Raw genomic sequence first — 18,396 nt, 5'->3', positions numbered from 1 at the left:
GACCAGTTTTTTGTTTTTGCTTGTTTGTTTTGTTTGTACATTACACGGTGTCCACATAATATTTTCTGTTATATTTTCTGTCCAACAAGTTTTGTTTGGAGGGGAACACTTCTCCCTGGGTTGGATAAGAGTTTTAAATAAGTGGATCACTAAAATAATTTTTACTCAATGATGCCCTCTACCGGGGAACTATTCTGTGGAAAAACTGGTCAGTATAGTGACTGTGAAAACGTTGTGATCATAAATTAATCAAATTTAAACATCTATAATATATAAATAACTTAACTTACAGTTTACTAAGTAGTTTTCGGAGGCACTTGTCCTTTTTTGTCCTTTACTTGAGTATTTAAACCACATTTCATCTATGTTTCTTTGTGTAATTGTGTGTTTTTTACTCAACTACTTTGTTTATGTGTTTATATTTTGGGGAAACTGTAGTAGTTAGTTTGCAGAGTAAGATGTGGTTAACGAAAAAAACGAACAAACAGAGATTAATGTAATCAACAGTATTTAAAGCTTTTCACCACAGCAAGCTGCAACATTCAATTGCTTCATTTAAGTAGAGCATTTTTTTTACATTAATGAATGCAAGGTTGTTGCAACAGTGTTGTAACAGCGTTTTCATCTAATGTTATGTTGTTGCATTATTGGTATTTTTTTGGTTAAACCTACCACTGACATTAGAGGGGGGGAGGGGTATGCAATTTATTTGTATTTTACGAGCATAATTTACACCTCATGACTTTGTTTTCTTATCACTACTTAAAAATTAAAAACAAAACATTTTAAGAGGTCATGATTTATGTATGTGAGAGGCTGCTGTGAAAGCATTAAATCCAGCCTGCTGCACCGTGCTCTAAGCGCCCTCTGGTGGACAACAGGAAACGTTGCAGTTGGATTTAGAGGCACAAATGGACAAAGCCGTTTCAGCACTATGACAATGGACAGCTCCCAGTGCGACCGACAGTAATGGTTACATGATGTGGAAATGAAGCGAGTCTGTCTGCCTTACAAGTCCTGCTATGCTGTAAGAGAAGAAACGTTGAGATTTTATATTTTATCATTTCACTACAATTTCACCAGTTGCTGACTTTAAAGGAAGCTGATATGTATGTGATCTATTTTATATACACGAATTTGGCGTTTCTGAACGTGTTTAAAACAGAAAAGAAAAAAAACAATGTCCAACTTCCACTTTATTTCAAGGATCAAAACCTGAAAATGAGCCAAGCCGATCTAAAAATGGCTGCCCCTTTCACTGTCCCTGTGGATCACCTTACTACAGAGAAGGTTACTCTGCTCCCCTTCATGCTCTCTATGGACACCCGTTTCCTTATTAACGACATTATTTTCAATCTGAGCCATAGGACAACCTAATTACCCTGCTCATTTCTGGCCAGTGGCCAGCTCCCATCTGTTGATGCTGTGAACTAATTCCCAGAGAAGAAAGAAATAAAAGGGCATACATAGAGAGAGAAGCCACAGGCCCCCTTGCTCAGATTCAGGTGTGGCATTTGGAGTTAAGAGCCCCCCACCCCCATCCTTTCTCTTTCCTCCCTTGTATTCCTGTTCGTGGTCTTAATTAAAGTGATATTTCGAGAGAGGAGGTTCTGTTTGTTCAGTTAATGAACCCCACTATTCTCTGCGGGCAAATGGAAATGCAAGCACTCCAATTAGCATATGTTAGCATTTTACTATGTTTATTCCTCACCGTGGAAAACAGCTTACCAAGGCGAAAAGCTTTTCACCCTTGTACGAGTAGCTCTGGAACTTTTTCACCTCAAAATAATTAACTCAGGCTAATTAAACATAGATCTGGAAAACTTACATCTAAATCATTTATGCGTGCACATCGACTGAATCTGTGTTTTGGTGCAGGGATTATGTTTTATGAATCACAGCAGGTCACAAATGCTTGCTTGAAAGAAAAGAGGAAGGCCATATGAAAAAAATACTTTATTTTCATAAATGTATACAGTACATGTGTAAAGGAAGGAACCCTCCCCTGTCATTACAGTAGTCTGCTTCATGGTGCAGCTTGCATATACATACTCACTGTTTCATATTCACACAAGCTCTGTTAGCAAACAAAGATACAAAAAGGAAAAACACGTCTTCTTTTTCATGTAACCAAAAAATATAAATTCATAAGGATGTGCAAAATTATTGTCCACGAATGCTTTTTCGAAAACTATTTTGGATGTAACTGCTGCTCCAGTTTGATTGTCTAAATAATAATAATGATAATTCTAATAATAAAAACAGACACATATGCTGACAATGTTGCAGTGGCATGTCAAATAAATAGCCATCAGACCTTCATTATCCTTCTTCAAAACAGATTGTCCATACATTATTCCTCTTTCCCTTTCTATTTTCATACCACTTATAAATCATATGTTCATTAATTTATGTACTGGGTGGGCTTTACCTCTGTTTTCATATAAGGATATCCATCTTTTTAATCATCCACTAGGGCAGTTATTGAAAAGTCAGTCATTGTACAGGTCATTATTTATGATCGCAGTCTCTCCCTGGGGCGACATCTGGAGACGGCGCTTCTTTCCAAAAGTAGAAAATGAATTGTGGACATCTAGGTCGCTTCGCTGTGCGGCAGGCCTCAGGGTGCAAAAGCCTGATGGCGTCCCAGGGATGTACACATTGTGGTGGTAATCGGGTGGTGGGTGTGGGTGCGGGTGGGAGGGGATTGAAGGCTGCTGCTGCTGGGGAGGAGGTGTACACCGAGGAGTCCAGGGGCGAGAGGGAATCCCACTGGGTGAAGGAGACATTTTATAATCTATAACATGAGGAGAAAGGAGAGAAGAAACAACTGCTTATTATTCAATACTGACTCATGTCTTTACAGCTTGTTGTAAGGACTGTTAACGATTAAATGCAGTAAAAGGAGCAGTGATCTGTTTAGTGGTCAGTTTAGTGAGGATGAGGTAGGCCGTCAGCTACAAGTGAGTTAAGGGAATAACAAAAAAGTAAAAAAATTAAAGAACGAGGATGCGCAGCGTGTGTAATATTAAAGTAGTGTCGATGAAATACTCCATATGCATACATAAGCAGGAATGCATTTAGCCTCTCTCACCTTTCGTGCCTCTCATGTGAGTACCCCAGGTCCAGTATTGTCCAGGTGCCATTGAGGTGACATAGTTTTCTGGGTCTGCATGCATGGCTTTTCGCATGAGGGTGCCATCCATGTTTATGGAATTGTAACTACAAATGAAATAAGTCTGTGTAACAACACCGTTGACTCATATTTATGAAAATGCAAATCATATTGACATGAGCATTTTTTATGCAGACTGTATGCTTTAGAGCTTTATTGAGCACATACTTGTGTGTGTGTGTTTGTGTGTGATGGGGGGGGGGGGGGGGGGGGGGCAGGTCATAATGCTGCTCTACAGAAATCAGGTCAAAGTTCAGAACTATACCTTTTAATAGAGGAGTTTTTGTTCTTCGTGAGAGTCCAGTCTGTGTTTGGCTGCTTTAGCTGCAGAGGGAAGATATTGTCAGAGTTAATGGAAGGGTATTCATGTCAACGATCAGTTCCGTGTGGCTCTATTTTTAATTTCATCTAAACGATGTCTGTTATGATAGAGGTCACTGATAGCTGACAGGAGTAGACTTTCTTGGGATCCCTCCTGAATTGAAGACACGATTCTTTTCAGATGGATCGTGGCTGCCGCCCCGTGGATGTTTGGCAGAACATGCTCATTTCAAGAGTAGAAGTGGTGACGCCTCCAGCTACGATTCGCCTGTCACTTAGTTTTGCTTTTATCCTCCGTGGCGCAGCGGGAAGGGTGAAAGAGAGCACCCGAGTGATATTTATTCCAATTTGATTCTCATAGTATGGATTCCACGCTCCATTAATTCACCTAAAGTTGTTAACGAGAAGAATGCGACGTAAGCTATTATTAGAATCGGTATTCAAAATACTGTCCTCAGCCAGCTGTGCACAAAACCAATTAGAACCCCACCGGGATGAAACGAAACATGATTTTAATCTTCAAAGGGAACCGTGCCAGGGAGGAAATTAAGAAAATTACACACGTCATTGTTTTGTGGATTTTATGCATCATTTTACATTAATATTTGCCTGACGCTCCTCGAGCAAGGTTTTTAATTAAAAGTCTCGCAGAGAGCCTTGAAAAGTTTGCGGCCCTCGCAGCTGTAAATGGAATAACCCAGCACGTCTCGCCACGCATTCACACCGTGGCACACATCACATTCGCCTACCTTTCCTGTGTGTCGTGCGCGCTTAGATGTGTGTTTAATCTCCCTTTTCACCTTCAATTCGTCAACTTAAGCGCGGTTATGCACTTGCTTCGAGTATTTGTGATTCGTTGTGATTTGTCTTTGACGCGCCAGAGACAACCTCACTGTGACTCACGTGAGCACGCTGAGGGGCACTACCGGGTGATTTGGTGGAGCCAATTAATAAAAAGAAGGACACTTTCTCCTGAAGGAGTTTAGCTACAGGCGGCACATTCACCGTGACCTCGAATTCCCTCTTGTGGCCAGAGGTGTATGTGTCAGTGACCGGGCTGACATTTCTCAGTCAGCCTGGTGGAGTCTGGTATCAAGGGCCTGACTCTTTGTCCCCTCCACGCTATTAGACCGGAGGGGACAAAGAGTCAGGGCCGATTCATACCGGAATCGGCATTACGCACATATTTATGGTCTGCTGCTCCGTCTATTATGATAATAATAATAAAAATAAAAATAAAAAAAACACGGGCGTAGACACCCTTCCTCTGTAAACTACCCCCCTTCCTCGTCTCATTTCTCCCCTCTCCTTCCTTCCCTTTCACCCCCTCCTCTTCCCCACCCTTGCTCGACAAATATGAAGCCACATCTCTCTTTCTCTCCTCGCATTCAGAGGACAGTGCTGGGGCCGATCTACAGGCTGTCCACGTCTCAGTCCAGCCATGTCCTTGCGCCCCCTCCTTCTCCTTGCCCCCTCCCCTCGCGATGTCCTCCCCTGTGTCCCCAAAACCGACCATTTGCCATTTTTCATCAATAATGGACAGCCACCCCCCTCTTGCGAATACGCCACATTGTGTCTGGTATAATGGTTCGGTCGTCCTTGTGCCCTTGAGGCATAGTTAGTGAGGTTATCTGTCCTGTATTGTTAGTTTGAAAACAAGAAGGCGTGTTCACAAACCCGAGTGCCCGTGACATGGATTGCCTGAACCCAAGGCTGACAATTTCAAACAGCTGCCATTCACCTTCATGTTTGTAACCTTGACTTTTTGTTCAGGTAGATACGCTGGAAGCAGGTGTGTGCACGTCACTGCATGAAAACTGTGTGGCAATAACACTGGATGATGTAGACATTGTTCTCGCAGGTCACAATCTCTATAATTAGTTCTCGAATTATTATTAAATGCTTGAATTGATACCAAGACTGAACAGAGGAGACTGCCTGAACTACATCTCATCTTCCTCTCGTGCAGTAATTGACATCTCACTTCGTTCTCAGACACGGTTTTTTGCACAGCATATGCTCCTCGCAAGATGGGGCTTTACACTTTCATTAACATGTCAATTAAAATGTAATCTCACGTCGTCTCATTTCATTTCCCGGGTGCAAAACATTAACATGGGCAGCACAATTAGAATTCATTATTGCCACAATTATATTAAAACGCTGTGAAGACGACACGCTGTGCGAAAACACTAACGAGGGAGTGATAGAAGAAAAGAGTGACTTTACTGAAGGTTTTCCTCAAGTTGAGTACCAGCCTGTATGGCATGCGCGATTTGACCTTCATGGGAGAATGTCACAGTCTAGATTCACATCTGATGGAAACTGAGTTGATAGTTGTTATTGTGTCAGTGTGTGGAATGGGGTGGAATTAAACGCTCGCTCTCCTTTGTTTTATACTATATGCTGATTTCACTCTACCTCACTGGGAGTAGTTGCTCCGTTGTTCACAGATGCGCTCCGGCTTTGCGCGTTCCACGAGTTTTCCGCGCTCTTTGCCTCGTTGTTCCTCGGTGTGCTGCTCGGGCTGCACGGCTTCAGAAACATAAAGTCACTTTTGGCTGATTCGGGGGTTAGACACACTTTATAACAATATGATTGAGAGAGACTGCTATTTCCATTCACCTCCATGCAGTTCGTGGGCACTTTGGCGGCGGATGAAATCTGCAGGTTGAGGTTGGATTTTTTGAACATCTCCGGGGGCGGCTCTGGCTGAAACCCCCCGCAGCAGCAGCAGGATAGGGGGGGCAGGTTGTACCCGCTGAGAGTCTCGCTATCCTTGTAGCACTTTACTGCAGCCAGCACGATGATAGCCACCAGGAATATTAAGGATATAGTGCTCAGCGACACGATCAAGTAGAGAGCGAGGTTTGAAGGGGGCTGCGGGCTGAGTGTGAGGTCCCCGAAATCTGACAGGGTCTCGGGCACGCTGTCTACCACTGTGAGGACAATGGAGACAGTGGCGGAAAGCGGTGGCTGCCCGTTGTCCTTGACTAATATTACCAGTCTCTGTCTCGTTGCGTCTTTTTCTACTATTCGACGAATAGTCCTGATTTCTCCCGTGTACAGAGCTACGCTGAACAGCCCCGGGTCTGTAGCCTGTAACACCTGATAGGACAAGCGGGAGTTCTGCCCCGCGTCTGCGTCTATCGCTGTTATTTTGGTAACCAGATAGCCAGCGTCTACTGCCCGCGGAACCACCTCTGTGGCCACAGTGCCGTTTTTCGGCAGTGGGGATACGATAACAGGTGCGTTGTCGTTCTGGTCCAAGACAAAGACGTTAACTGTGACATTACTCGCGAGAGGGGGGAAGCCTGCGTCCTGTGCCTGTACCAGAATCTGAAAGTTTCTTAATTGTTCGTAATCAAAGGAGCGCAGTGCGTAGATGTTGCCGTTGTCAGAGTTGATTGAGACATAAGTGGACACGGGCATGCCCTGAATCTGACCCTCCAGAATAGAATAAGACAGATAGGCGTTCTGGTTAGAATCGGGGTCGAATGCAGTTACAGAGCAAATGGAAGCGCCAGGGGCATTATTCTCGGTCACATAAACTGTGTATGAAGGTTGGGAGAACCGCGGGGGGTTGTCGTTAATGTCAGACACTTGAACGAGAATGGTTTTTCTGGTAGAGAGCGAAGGAGAGCCCAGGTCTCGTGCTGTGAGGGTGATGTTGTATTCGGACACGGTTTCTCTGTCCAGAAACTCGCTTGTCACAAGAGTGTAATAGTTTTTAAAAGATGAGTGGAGCTGAAAGGGAACGTTGTTTGGAATTTGGCAGTCAACGTTTCCGTTCTCTCCAGAGTCCCGGTCCATAACACTGATAACCGCTATCACCGTACCTGCTGGCGCATCTTCCTGAACGGGAGTGGACACTGATGTGAGGATAACTTCGGGAGCGTTGTCATTTACATCCAGGATGTCCACCAGCACTTTGCCGTGTACGGCCACGGCCGAGGGTCCCCTGTCTTTCGCTTGTACATACAACTCATAAACACTTGCTTTCTCATAGTCCACAATACCGTTCACTCGGATTTCACCCATGTAGGGGTCCACGCTGAACAGTTCGCGCACCTTGAGTGGTGCGTGCCCGCTGAACGCATAAGTAACCTCCCCGTTCGAGCCCTCATCCAGGTCTGTGGCGTTCAGTTTCAGCACCAGCGTCCCTCTCGGTGCGTTCTCCACCAGGCTCGCGCGGTAAACTGCGCGGTCAAACACAGGCACGTTATCGTTGGCATCCAAAACTGTAATAGTTATCAGCGCTGTCCCTGAGCGTTCCGGTGAGCCCCCGTCATAAGCAGTCAGAACCATTTCATGCTTTTTCTGCTGTTCCCGGTCCAGTGGGGTGTCCAGCACGAGCTCAGCAAACTTGCTCCCATCATTGCGCGTCTGGATGTTCAGTGCGAAGTGCTCGTTTGCGCTCAGCAGGTATGAGCGCAGAGAGTTGGTGCCAACGTCCTGGTCCTGGGCGCTCTCCAACGGGAAACGAGAGCCGGGCGCAGCGGACTCTGTGATGTCAAGATTAAACTCGCTCCACGGGAAACTGGGGGAGTTGTCATTCACGTCTAAAATCTCCACTTCAACTCTGTATAGTTCTAACGGGTTTTCTATGACCACTTGTAAGTGCAAAAAACAGTTTGGGCTTCGTTCACAAAGCTCTTCTCTGTCTATCTTTTCGTTGACGAAGAGAATCCCGTTCTCCAAGTTCACTTCTAAGTACTGTTTCTTTGCGCCAGAAACGATACGAAACCGACGGGCTGACAGCTTTGCCACATCCAAACCTAGGTCTTCGGCGATGTTGCCCACAAAAGCTCCATGCTCCAGCTCTTCTGGGATAGAGTAGCGAATTTGCGCGAGAACCAAGTCCACGACACACGCGCACAGAAGCAGACATATAACCAGGCCAGTCACCGGCACCCAGCTGCCTCTGGAGAGAATGTGATCCATTTCAGCCCCGTGCGTAAAGCACCTCACACGGACATCTTTCGCCTCATAAAGACATTCAGCTGTACATAATAGAGAAAAGGAGCCTGTCCTAAGATTGAAGTTAGTCACATTTATTTGTATGGGTAACTTTGCCAAATACTTAGAATGAGAGAGCGGGAGCAGAGTGAAAGCACCTCTCTCGGTGCTGTGCTCCACGCGCAACACCGGTATGAACGGGGGAGGCTCGCGCTTTGATTTTACAGTGTATTAGGCACTTGGAGGAGCCGGTGGGGAGGTGCGTGTGTATGTGTGTGTGTGTGACAGAGAGAGAGAGGGAGAGAGAGATGGAAAGAGAGATGGAGGGGGTGGACGTGGCTTCTCGCAGCTCCGTATTGGAGGACGCTGACGCGAAATACGACTCTAATTACTGTAGACGTTTAACCCTTTCACATCCGCGTGTCTGTTCGCCTGACCCATTAAAGTGAGGACAGGGCGTAAGTTTGATACCAGACGTCAGAGCCAGATTTGGATTAGGAGTCAAAGTGTGTCACGGGTGTCCTTTCCTAGGCTGGGTTTACTAGATGAGGATGAGTAAGGATTTGTCTTGGTTTTCCCAGCTCCTTACTGCGCCAGGACCGTGGTGATAGCCAACATCGTGTTATTGTTTTATTGCAATCCCCACTGCACCTTCAGAAAAATAATAAACTATTCTTCTGAGGTCCCATGAGTACGTGTTGAAATACAGTAAACAAAACACACAAGCTTAAGCACTCACTCGCTCTGCTTCAAATGGCCCAGTGGCCACTAACAGTAGGCTCCTGGGACTTCATAATGCTTTTGAATTAGAGCCCTTTGAAGATGAATACAAACACTATAAAACAGTCCCATTCATTAATCATCACATGCGAAATTGGGTTTTACAAAAAGAATCTTTGATAGGTCAGAGTATTCATTTTTAATCAGTGTTTAAATGAGTGTGAGCTACAGGTCCTGGAACTTAAAACGATTACTTTGAGAATCATAAACGGACAAAAGACCAATACAAATACGCATTACACGCCTTTAATTCACTTAAGTGGGTCTGTACATGTATCAACACAATCAACGTAAAAGCAGTGTCATAAAGCCTCAATCATACTTGTCTCTAATCAGGTATTATACTGTGGTTGGGATTAGATAAATATCTCATAGATGATTTGTTTACAGACTGGCATAAACAGAAAAGGCTGTATCAGAGTGCCATTATAGTTTTGAGATAAAGAGAACAACTCTTTAGAGCACCGCGCATGTTTGTTCACATCTAATCGCTTTCCTGTATATCCTGGTCAGTTAGACAAGCAGTGAGCGGCAGGGAGCAGTTAAAGACAGAGTTAGAGTGCGACCAAAGGCTGCCTTTGTGAATTCAGGTTCTTCTCCAGACAGACACGACTAGCATCCTAATGCCAAAAAAAATGGTGGAAATCTGAAAGTCTCTTCATGGGACTGACGACACAGCCTTGGCCCCCGGGCAGCGTTGGGCTTGTTAGCAACTAAAAAGGAAAAGAAGCGAGAAGGAGATGAGAGAGAAAGAACAAGAAACAAACATTTCTGCTTCTTAGGGGCAGCATTTCCTTTTACACTAGACGCTGCATTTTTCTATAAATTGCTCCCAACAACCTGAGGACTAAAACCTCTGTGGAAAATCGTGTTGATGGTTGGTCCTCTTTGAGGGTGATCAGGGAAACAAAGTCTAATGTTGCTGCGATCTTTTCACTTTCAAAACAAATCAAACAGGGCCAAAGGGAATACTTCCACTTGAAGACAGTGGTTGTTTCTGACATTTCTCTCTTAAGCAACTGAGAGAATAACGTTCCCTCTTCATATTCAGCTGGGTTTTTAAAGGAGAGGTAAGAAAGGTCACTACTTGTTTTTGAATAAAACCGCAATGCTATCAAACCATAAATCCTCATCCCGGAGGAAGAAATCGCAGGAAAAAAAGCATTACTTTTACTTCCCCTGGGAACTAAAGTTGCTGCACTTCTATCTCTCCAATAAGCAGCACTGGCATGCATTTCCCTCCCCTTTTCAGGAAAAACTAAAATCCCCAGGTTTAAATAAGCAGAAAATACAATCTGCTTGTAGACTTAACCTCAAGCAGATGGTTAAGCTTCTCCAGAAATGATTACATTTCTGGAAAAAGAAAAAAAAATTACCACCACCACCAGTTCCATTGCTTTTCCCTTCTTTTTAATTAACGGAGTGAAGGATTAGTGTGCAGCTATCCGGGATCAACCGTTCTCCGACGGAAGAATACAAATGTTTTGTGATAAATAATCCCAGAGCCCTCGGGCCGGCGGTCCCTCGGTGCCTGTAACATTAACATGCATTACACGCAGCATTAAGCCGGACTCATCCGCCCCTATCGCCTCGCTCACCCAATTGTCCGACAGAAAGACTACTTTCTCTGAACTACCGCTCAGAAGCCATCTGACCGTGACCCGTTCCTCCCCACAGAATGAAAAAGTACTGGTGGGTGGATGAAGGATGGTAAAGTGGTTAGAAACTCATTTGTTTTTTTTATGCACTTGAAATAAAGGGGGCTGTTTTCTCTATAAGCGCTTTCAGTTCCACTTTAGTGCCGTCTATGTTTTATTTGGCTCATAATGTCCACATGTAAGTGCACTTAAAACGCTATATTTCTTTTCCATTCGTGATCTTGTGGCGCCATCTATCGGACAATATGCGATACCGCAATAAATGGAACGGTTTAAAATGTATTGTGTGCCAAAGAAAAGTGTTGCTTCTCTTTAACAACACTGGATAATTTTTGCTGATACAAAATTAAATCGGATAAAGTTATCTGTAGTTCTGCACCTCACAGGAAATCAAGAGAAACACAAGGAAGACTGAACATAAGCTTATTAGTGGAGGCCATAATGTGTTTAGTCTTAAAGTGCTCACATTTGCTCACAGTGTTGTTCGCATAGCTTTAGATGTATTAAAAATGAATCCTTATCAGTATCTACTCCATACAATTAATCCTGCACATTTCACCCTAAAGCATAAAACATTAATTATTCATCTTGTGTGTTTTTAGGTAATGATGGCCCCCAAATCACCCTTCCACTAAAGCATAGCATCATCTTTTAACTATATTTGCTTCAATCTGTGTTTCGGTGATACCACATTAATAAATTGGCTCAGCAAACACTAGTTCATGGTTTTAACTAAAGGAGTTTATTAATGAAACCAGCATGTTTCCGCCTGTATTTTCCATCATTGGGGGAACCCAACGCGTTGAAGCTGGATGTAACTATTAGTGAAATGATCGTATTGAACAGGATTACATGAGAGTTATTGCATGGGTGTCCTTCTCACAGAACATACTTCTCAGTTAAAAGTTGCTAAAGGAGCGAAGCACCGATGTGAAATTGTTTAAGCGCCTTGAGGCGACTTTTGTTGTGATTTGGCGCTATATAAATAAAATTGAATTGAATTGAATTGTCAAAGGTTTCTGGAGCCATGTCACTTCGCTCCAGAAGCCATCGTTTTCTGGCTTGAGACTTTTTTCTGTGATCCTAGGGGGCCATCTACCGGATATTCATCAGCATAACAGTCAGAGAAACAGGAACAAAAGAGCACCAAACTGTATACACCTTATACGCTTACTTTCCGTTGATCTTATTTATTGTCTGATTCATTAATCTGTGTGTGTGTCAGATAATAATTTTCTACATTTTTTAGGTATCATTTTTAACCACTCTATGTCTATTATCATTAATTATACTTGTGTTACGCTGTTTTGTCATGCATGGTGTACGCATGGTGTAAATGATTTATATACACTGTCAAGGAGAACTGTATACGATCTGTGTTTTACGTCACAAAGTTACACATTTAAGGAATTTTACTGCAGTTTTAAAGAGAAGCTCAACGACAAAAAATGTAAAGTTAGGCACTGCAAAAGAAAACCTTACAGAGATGAAAAAATATCGTCGTCAGGCTTATGAATGCGACGGATTTATGAGTACCCTACAACTTCTTTATCAGTGTGAGCACGTCTCGGGCTGTGTCATGGCTGGTTTGAACTGATTTTTGGGGTTAATGCTAGTGTTAGGGTGATCACGTAACTGAGCGCAGACAAACAAGTTAGCGTTTCGGGTAATTAACTGGCATCACAATGGTTAACAATCCGCATTAATTTCTCTACTCCCCTTTGCTTTTACACGTCAACTGCTAGTTTCTTTAAAAGTGAAACCGGGACGTGAGTGATGACATTTCACAGGTGGGCTTTAAATGACGTCTTCCTTTTCAGAAAGTGAAGGAAACAATAGAGCCACGTTATCACCAAATATCCACTAGGAGGAGCCAAAGACCAACAAAGTACCTGCGAAGTCTATTTCCAGATTTTGTCTCCCAATCTGATATCTGATACACACACGTGAAAATGGGCCAATACATATCACATTTGGACATCTTACTATAAGTCTTGTGTGTGTGTGTGTGTGTGTGTGTGTGTGTGTGTGTGTGTGTGTGTGTGTGTGTGTGTGTGTGTGTGTGAGAGAGAGAGAGAGAGAGAGAGAGAGAGAGAGAGAGAGATTATTTTGATTACTTAAGCAGATGTTGCTCAGCAAGTGTCGGCACGTGTGTTGGGGGGCAAAGGGAAGTGGGTGAGTCAGGAGACAAAATAGAGAGATGTGATGAAAGGGAGGATGACTTCCACCTGCAGTTAGCTTCACCTCATCACTCTGCAGTTCCCATAATAACCTGCTGTATATTGTCTGGTGCTTCTCCATAATATCCATCAGAGAAGACTAACAGAAAAGTGTAGATGTAAAGGTGACAGGAAAGGTGGGAGGCCATGCGAGATTAAGAGATATCATGAAATCATGAGGGAGGGAGACAGGTGAGAAGAGACAAGCGAGGACAAAGAGATCAGGAAAAAATGTTAAAGACACATGGTCACATAACCAAGAAGTGAAGTGATGGGAAAATGAAGAGTAGGGATAGGGGAAAGGAGAGGCAGGAAAAAGAGGGAAAGAGAAAGAATAGAGATTTTCATCCACATGCTCCTCAGCTGTGTAAACTGAAGGTCTCTGCTGGTTCTCGGATTCCCCCGAAGAAGGGGGATATTTATAGGAGGCTGGCAGCGGTAGTGAATGGACCCTTGCTCTGTCACACCCACTAATATTATTATTATTACTTTATATGCGCAAAAATGGAAAATGTCAGCAACCTGAGAGGCCTACAGAGACAGACGTGTGCATGTAGTCTGTCTCACTCCCCGTCAGTGTCTGTGTGCGTCTGCTGTGCGTGTGTCTCCTCATGTTCGTGAGAAACTGTCTGTTGTTGAGACAGAACAGTTATATGAAATGGGCAAGAAAAAGAAGACCAAATTAGAGAAAACAGGGGGAAAAAAGGGAGAAGCTGGCATGTTGTATCAAGGGGTGTAACCTGATCTACCAAACTTATTAGAGTTGTCAAGGAGTGAGAGTAAGAGAAAGGAAGAGAAAGAGAGAGGTGGAGCAAGGCTAGACAGACACAGACATGAGCACATATTCCAGTTCCAGATTATAAGATTCCCGCAAGTAGTAGACATGTTGAAACAGACTACACACATACACATGCATACACACACAGATATATGCACACTCACTGGCATACAGGTCCATAACCACTTGGTAACAGATGCAAACTCAGGCACACATGCAGAAACACAAACAGTCTGATAGACATAACAGACGTGCACACGCATGCACACATGCTGGGAAGAGAGGAAATTCCGGAGGGAACAGGTGGGAGTGGTGATAGAAATCTATTAGGATGACTTTGATCTTCCTCGTGCCTCTGTCACCACCACTGAAGTACAGTGGATGGATCAGGACATGCTAATCATAATGCATATCTATTCCAATATGTACAGTGCCACAGCAAAATAATTGCACAGTAAAAATGTTGCTTTTGTGGAGCAAGGTGAAAATAAGTGGCATGGAATTCTTTTTATACTATGCTTAATGTTTTTCTACCCACTCTTCCCTGCGTTTTCTTGCCAAAGTAAATCAGAGTCTTGGGAGCTTTTTTCAGTGAGAGAAAATTGTCTGAAGGGGGCAGTGTTGAGGGAACCCAAAGGGAGCTGAGTTGGGTTACACCTGAAACATTACAAATACCTTAATAGGAGTGTAATAGGTGAAATAAAACAGCAGAATTTGACACAGTCGACTTTGATCTTTTAATGTTTATATTTTTCCCAAGATTGTCAACAAGATGATCTGAGGTTGGAGGGAGGGAAGAAAAACACGAGGAAGGAAATAAGGAAGAGACAGAGAGGAGACAGAGACACAGAGCTGGCACAAATGCAGTGTCTACTGAGGACAGATGCCAAAGGTTAAGTATGTGTGTGTTTGTTCCCTCGTATGTGTGTGTTTTCAGGGTGACCTGAACTTAAGGACTTATTTAAAAAAAATCATTCAGTACAATGTTTCATTTCAGAAAATTCCAGAATGTCCGTTACATCAGCCAAGATTGTGTGTGTGTCTGTGTTTGGGTGTGCATGTGCGTGTATGTCGGTGGGTGAGTGCCAAGGCAGAGATGAGAGTGGAGAGCCCCTGCCTTAGGGGCAACAAAGACAGTTGATTGACAAGCCGCATGAACATGAATGTGCCTGTGTAAACCTCTCTGTATTAAATTCTTATATTCACACCACCTTTCCTCTTTTGTGCTTCCACTCCACCTGTCCCTACTTCCAGCTCCCCTCTTTCCAGTCCCCATCATTTTCTACCCTCTTACTCTTTTGACCACCTCTCTGCTTCCTCTTGGCCTACTTTGCTGAGAGTATATTAATGACCCCCATGGTAATTAGCTACTTTAAAGCATAAAAAAGTCATGAATGGAGACTAAGCTATGAACAGGTTTGCACATAAACACGTTGGTCAGCTCAGAGAGTGCGCTGCATGGCCAAAACATGCACAGCAATCGAGAAAACATGCAAGGAGGAGAAAAAACTCAATTGTGACGGAAACTGTTTGCAGAAATTATTCATTTCCCTCCTTTTTTATGTTTTCCTTATGCTGACTCTATACCCCTCCCTTTCCCCAGTCTCTTTCTTTCACTCTCACTCTTTTCCTCTTGCACATTCCACTCCATTTTGCATATCTCTGACTCTCCCCCTTCCACTATACCTCACCACTTCTTAACACAACTTGCCCCCCCCCCCCCCCCCCCCCCCCCCCCCCCCACTATACCTCACCACTTCTTAACACAACTTGCCCCCCCCCCCCCCCCCAATTCTCTCTTTTTGTCTTTCTTTTTCGCCACCTCATTCCCGCTCTCCCCTCACTACCTGACATTGTGGCTCGATGCCCAATGAGTCACACCTCTGCTAAAATCATCAGAGATGGAGGGAGAGGGGAGGGAGCAAAAGAAAGAAATCGTCAGGGAGAGAGAAAAAGCAGGAGAGAATGACAGAGAGAAAAATATAGAAAATAAAAATGGGAGGAGAGAAAGTTAGAGAGGCAGAAAGAGGGAGCCTCCGGGGAAAGAAAAGAGCATAGAGTGCATTTAACTTTTTGACTCCAGTAGTCAGTGTGTGCTTGTCAGTAACAGTTAGCCTGTAGACAACAACACTTTCCACACTGTGCTCAGGCACACACATATGCACATCGAACCATATGCACATACAACCATACACAAACACAGCCATTCAGTGACATCGTGCAAAAAGCCCACCTGCAGCTTCTACAGGCACACACATATGCATACAGCAATCAGACATGCAAACAAACCAGAGTAGAACGTGTGGCTGCAGCCCTGCCTCTCTGCTTCAGCCTCCCCCACCCTCTCTAACCGTTGCCTTTGGAAACCACACAAACACTCCCTGTTGGGCAACATCGGGAGTCAGGAGAGGACGTACATCGGTCACACACCTCCCCAGTTCGAAAGTAGATGCATGTGTGAATGTATGCATTTTGTACATATGCTTCTGCTGTACGTTGTTGTGCTTTTGCATAACACGTTACACTTTCTAGAACAGTGCTCGTGCAAAAAAAAGTGAAACCGGTGCTTATTTTACAAAATGTTGCACGAATTGTTGCACGATGAATGTAGCATAGCAGTGTGCAAAACTGTCCAAAAAAACTAAAGATCTAAGAGAGCAAAGGCACACCAAGTGCAGAAATCTGGCATGATGTTATATTCACAGCAGGAAAATCCCAAAGAGATGGATTAGTGGTAGGACTGACAAGTAGTGTTTACTACAGTAAGTCTCCCTTGTCCTCTGATTTTACTCATGGCGACCCTTATCCCTCAACTGTGAACTTGGCTTGCTTGTCACAGTGGGGGCGCTGGCTTTAACAAGGCTTGTGTTTTATGAACCCTGAGGGATCGCAACAAGCTGTGTGGATGTTGCACTGTGCCACGTGCCTGTCATCATTTAGCAGTGTTGTTTTTGAACATTTTTGTGGCTCAGTCAAACATGCTGCTGCCAAACAGACTGTTTCTGTTGATGAATCAATAGATTTGCTGAAAAATCACCCTGTTCATCAATCAATTGGATTTTCTGTCTTCAAGATCCTCAGGTTGGCTTATCTCTTCATGTCCAGATGGAAAAGAACCAAGCTGGTTTCATGTTTCCTTTATCTTGGGTTTTGCACTAAGGGATTCATTTAGATTTTAGGGAAAGCAAAAGCTGAAAAATCTTTAGTACCTTTACAAATGCTACAATCTATTCTGCTTTGATGGGGTCAATCCTAACTGAAGCCCTCGGCTTAGGAAGCGAAAAGGCCTCTACCCTTAGCTGTAATGTTTTTAAAGCCATACCAGCCAGCCACAAAGCTCCTTTACCCTTTGTACAGAAACACACCAGACAAAACCTTGGAAGCCATCCACTGCAAAGCACATTCCCAAAGTATTTCTCTTCTTTTTACAAGTGTGGGATGGGGTCGAACAACAATTACGGTAAAATGTGACTAATATGTCACAGACATACTGGTGTGTGTTTTTTTCTGACCTGCTATTTCTTTTTTTCTCTTTTCCATCCATCCTCTTCTCTCTTCTTGAAAATTCTTCCCTCTCACTTCAAACCCCTGTAATTACAAACAAAAGCGCTGACTCTTCTCCAGCTGAAACAATGATAATGATGGAGAGTAGTACGTGTGTGTGTGCACGCGTGTGTGTCTTCATCAAAGCGGCGTTGACGTTGATGGCTGTAGAGAAATGTGTGGAGGACAGAGAGGATTAACACAATCTGGGCATAAAGCCCTACAACTTCGAGAGTAGTGTGTGTGTGTACATATAATGACTCTGTCTTGATAGCAACGATCCAACACACAGCTGCTCTCTGAGCTTGGCATTTCAATGAGGCAAACAGACACTTGATTCAAATGGAATACAGACAGAGGCGGTGACAACACAGACAGATCGAAGAGATTTGAGGAGCAGCAGCGGACTCAAGAGCAGGTTGAACTTGAGTAAACAACAAAGCAGTGATGTGCATAGAGAGTAAAGTTTGAGACAGAGAAGGGTGACACGATTTCTTTTTCTCGTTGTTGTTGTTGCCATTTTGTTTTGTTCCCTCTTTTTGTCACCGCCTAACTTCACACTGTCATACCAAAACCCAAAAGGACATCTAAACGTTATAGCTTTCAGACAGAAAATGTGCATTTCAGTAGTATGTAGGCCATATGTATGCATGGTTGTGAGGTAGAGAGACTGTTCTGCCCGGTTGTGTTTGGAGCAGGCCCAGGCCAGAGGAGCTCAAAGCACTGAATGTCATCATCAGAGTTGTCGGGGAGCCAAGCAGTAATCACACCCAGATCACCTACACGCTCACGCCAACTTACAACACCAGTCACTCCAGAGTGGTGTGTGTATGTGTGTCTAAGAAAAAAAAGGCAGACTGAGATTGAGAGAGGGAAAGAAAAACGAAATATAAGAAGTATATGCAGCACGTATGCATCCTCTGTTACTGTGAAAAGTGTGTGCTCAGACAAGCATGTGGTGAG

The 18,396-nt window shown here is 43.8% G+C and overlaps 1 protein-coding gene across 1 annotated transcript; it reads right to left on the bottom strand.

Annotated features, from left to right (window-relative positions):
- Positions 1-5,908: 5,908 nt before the first annotated feature.
- LOC146638768 (protocadherin-10) lies at positions 5,909-8,440 on the bottom strand. The gene has a single exon (XM_085364485.1). It carries the CDS (start codon positions 8,438-8,440, stop codon positions 5,909-5,911), a length of 2,532 nt encoding a protein of 843 aa, XP_085220611.1.
- Positions 8,441-18,396: the final 9,956 nt, after the last annotated feature.

Source organism: Diplotaxodon limnothrissa, linkage group LG2, assembly GCF_057381915.1.
Source record: "Diplotaxodon limnothrissa isolate DT_005_m linkage group LG2, D_limnothrissa_male_GT1.1, whole genome shotgun sequence".
NCBI classification, from domain to species: Eukaryota; Metazoa; Chordata; class Actinopteri; order Cichliformes; family Cichlidae; genus Diplotaxodon; species Diplotaxodon limnothrissa.
This window is presented reverse-complemented; position numbering and strand designations above follow the sequence as displayed.

Coding starts and splice junctions, on each gene's coding strand:
- LOC146638768 (XM_085364485.1), bottom strand. CDS start 8,440: ATGGATCACATTCTCTCCAGAGGCAGCTGGGTGCCGGTGACTGGCCTG.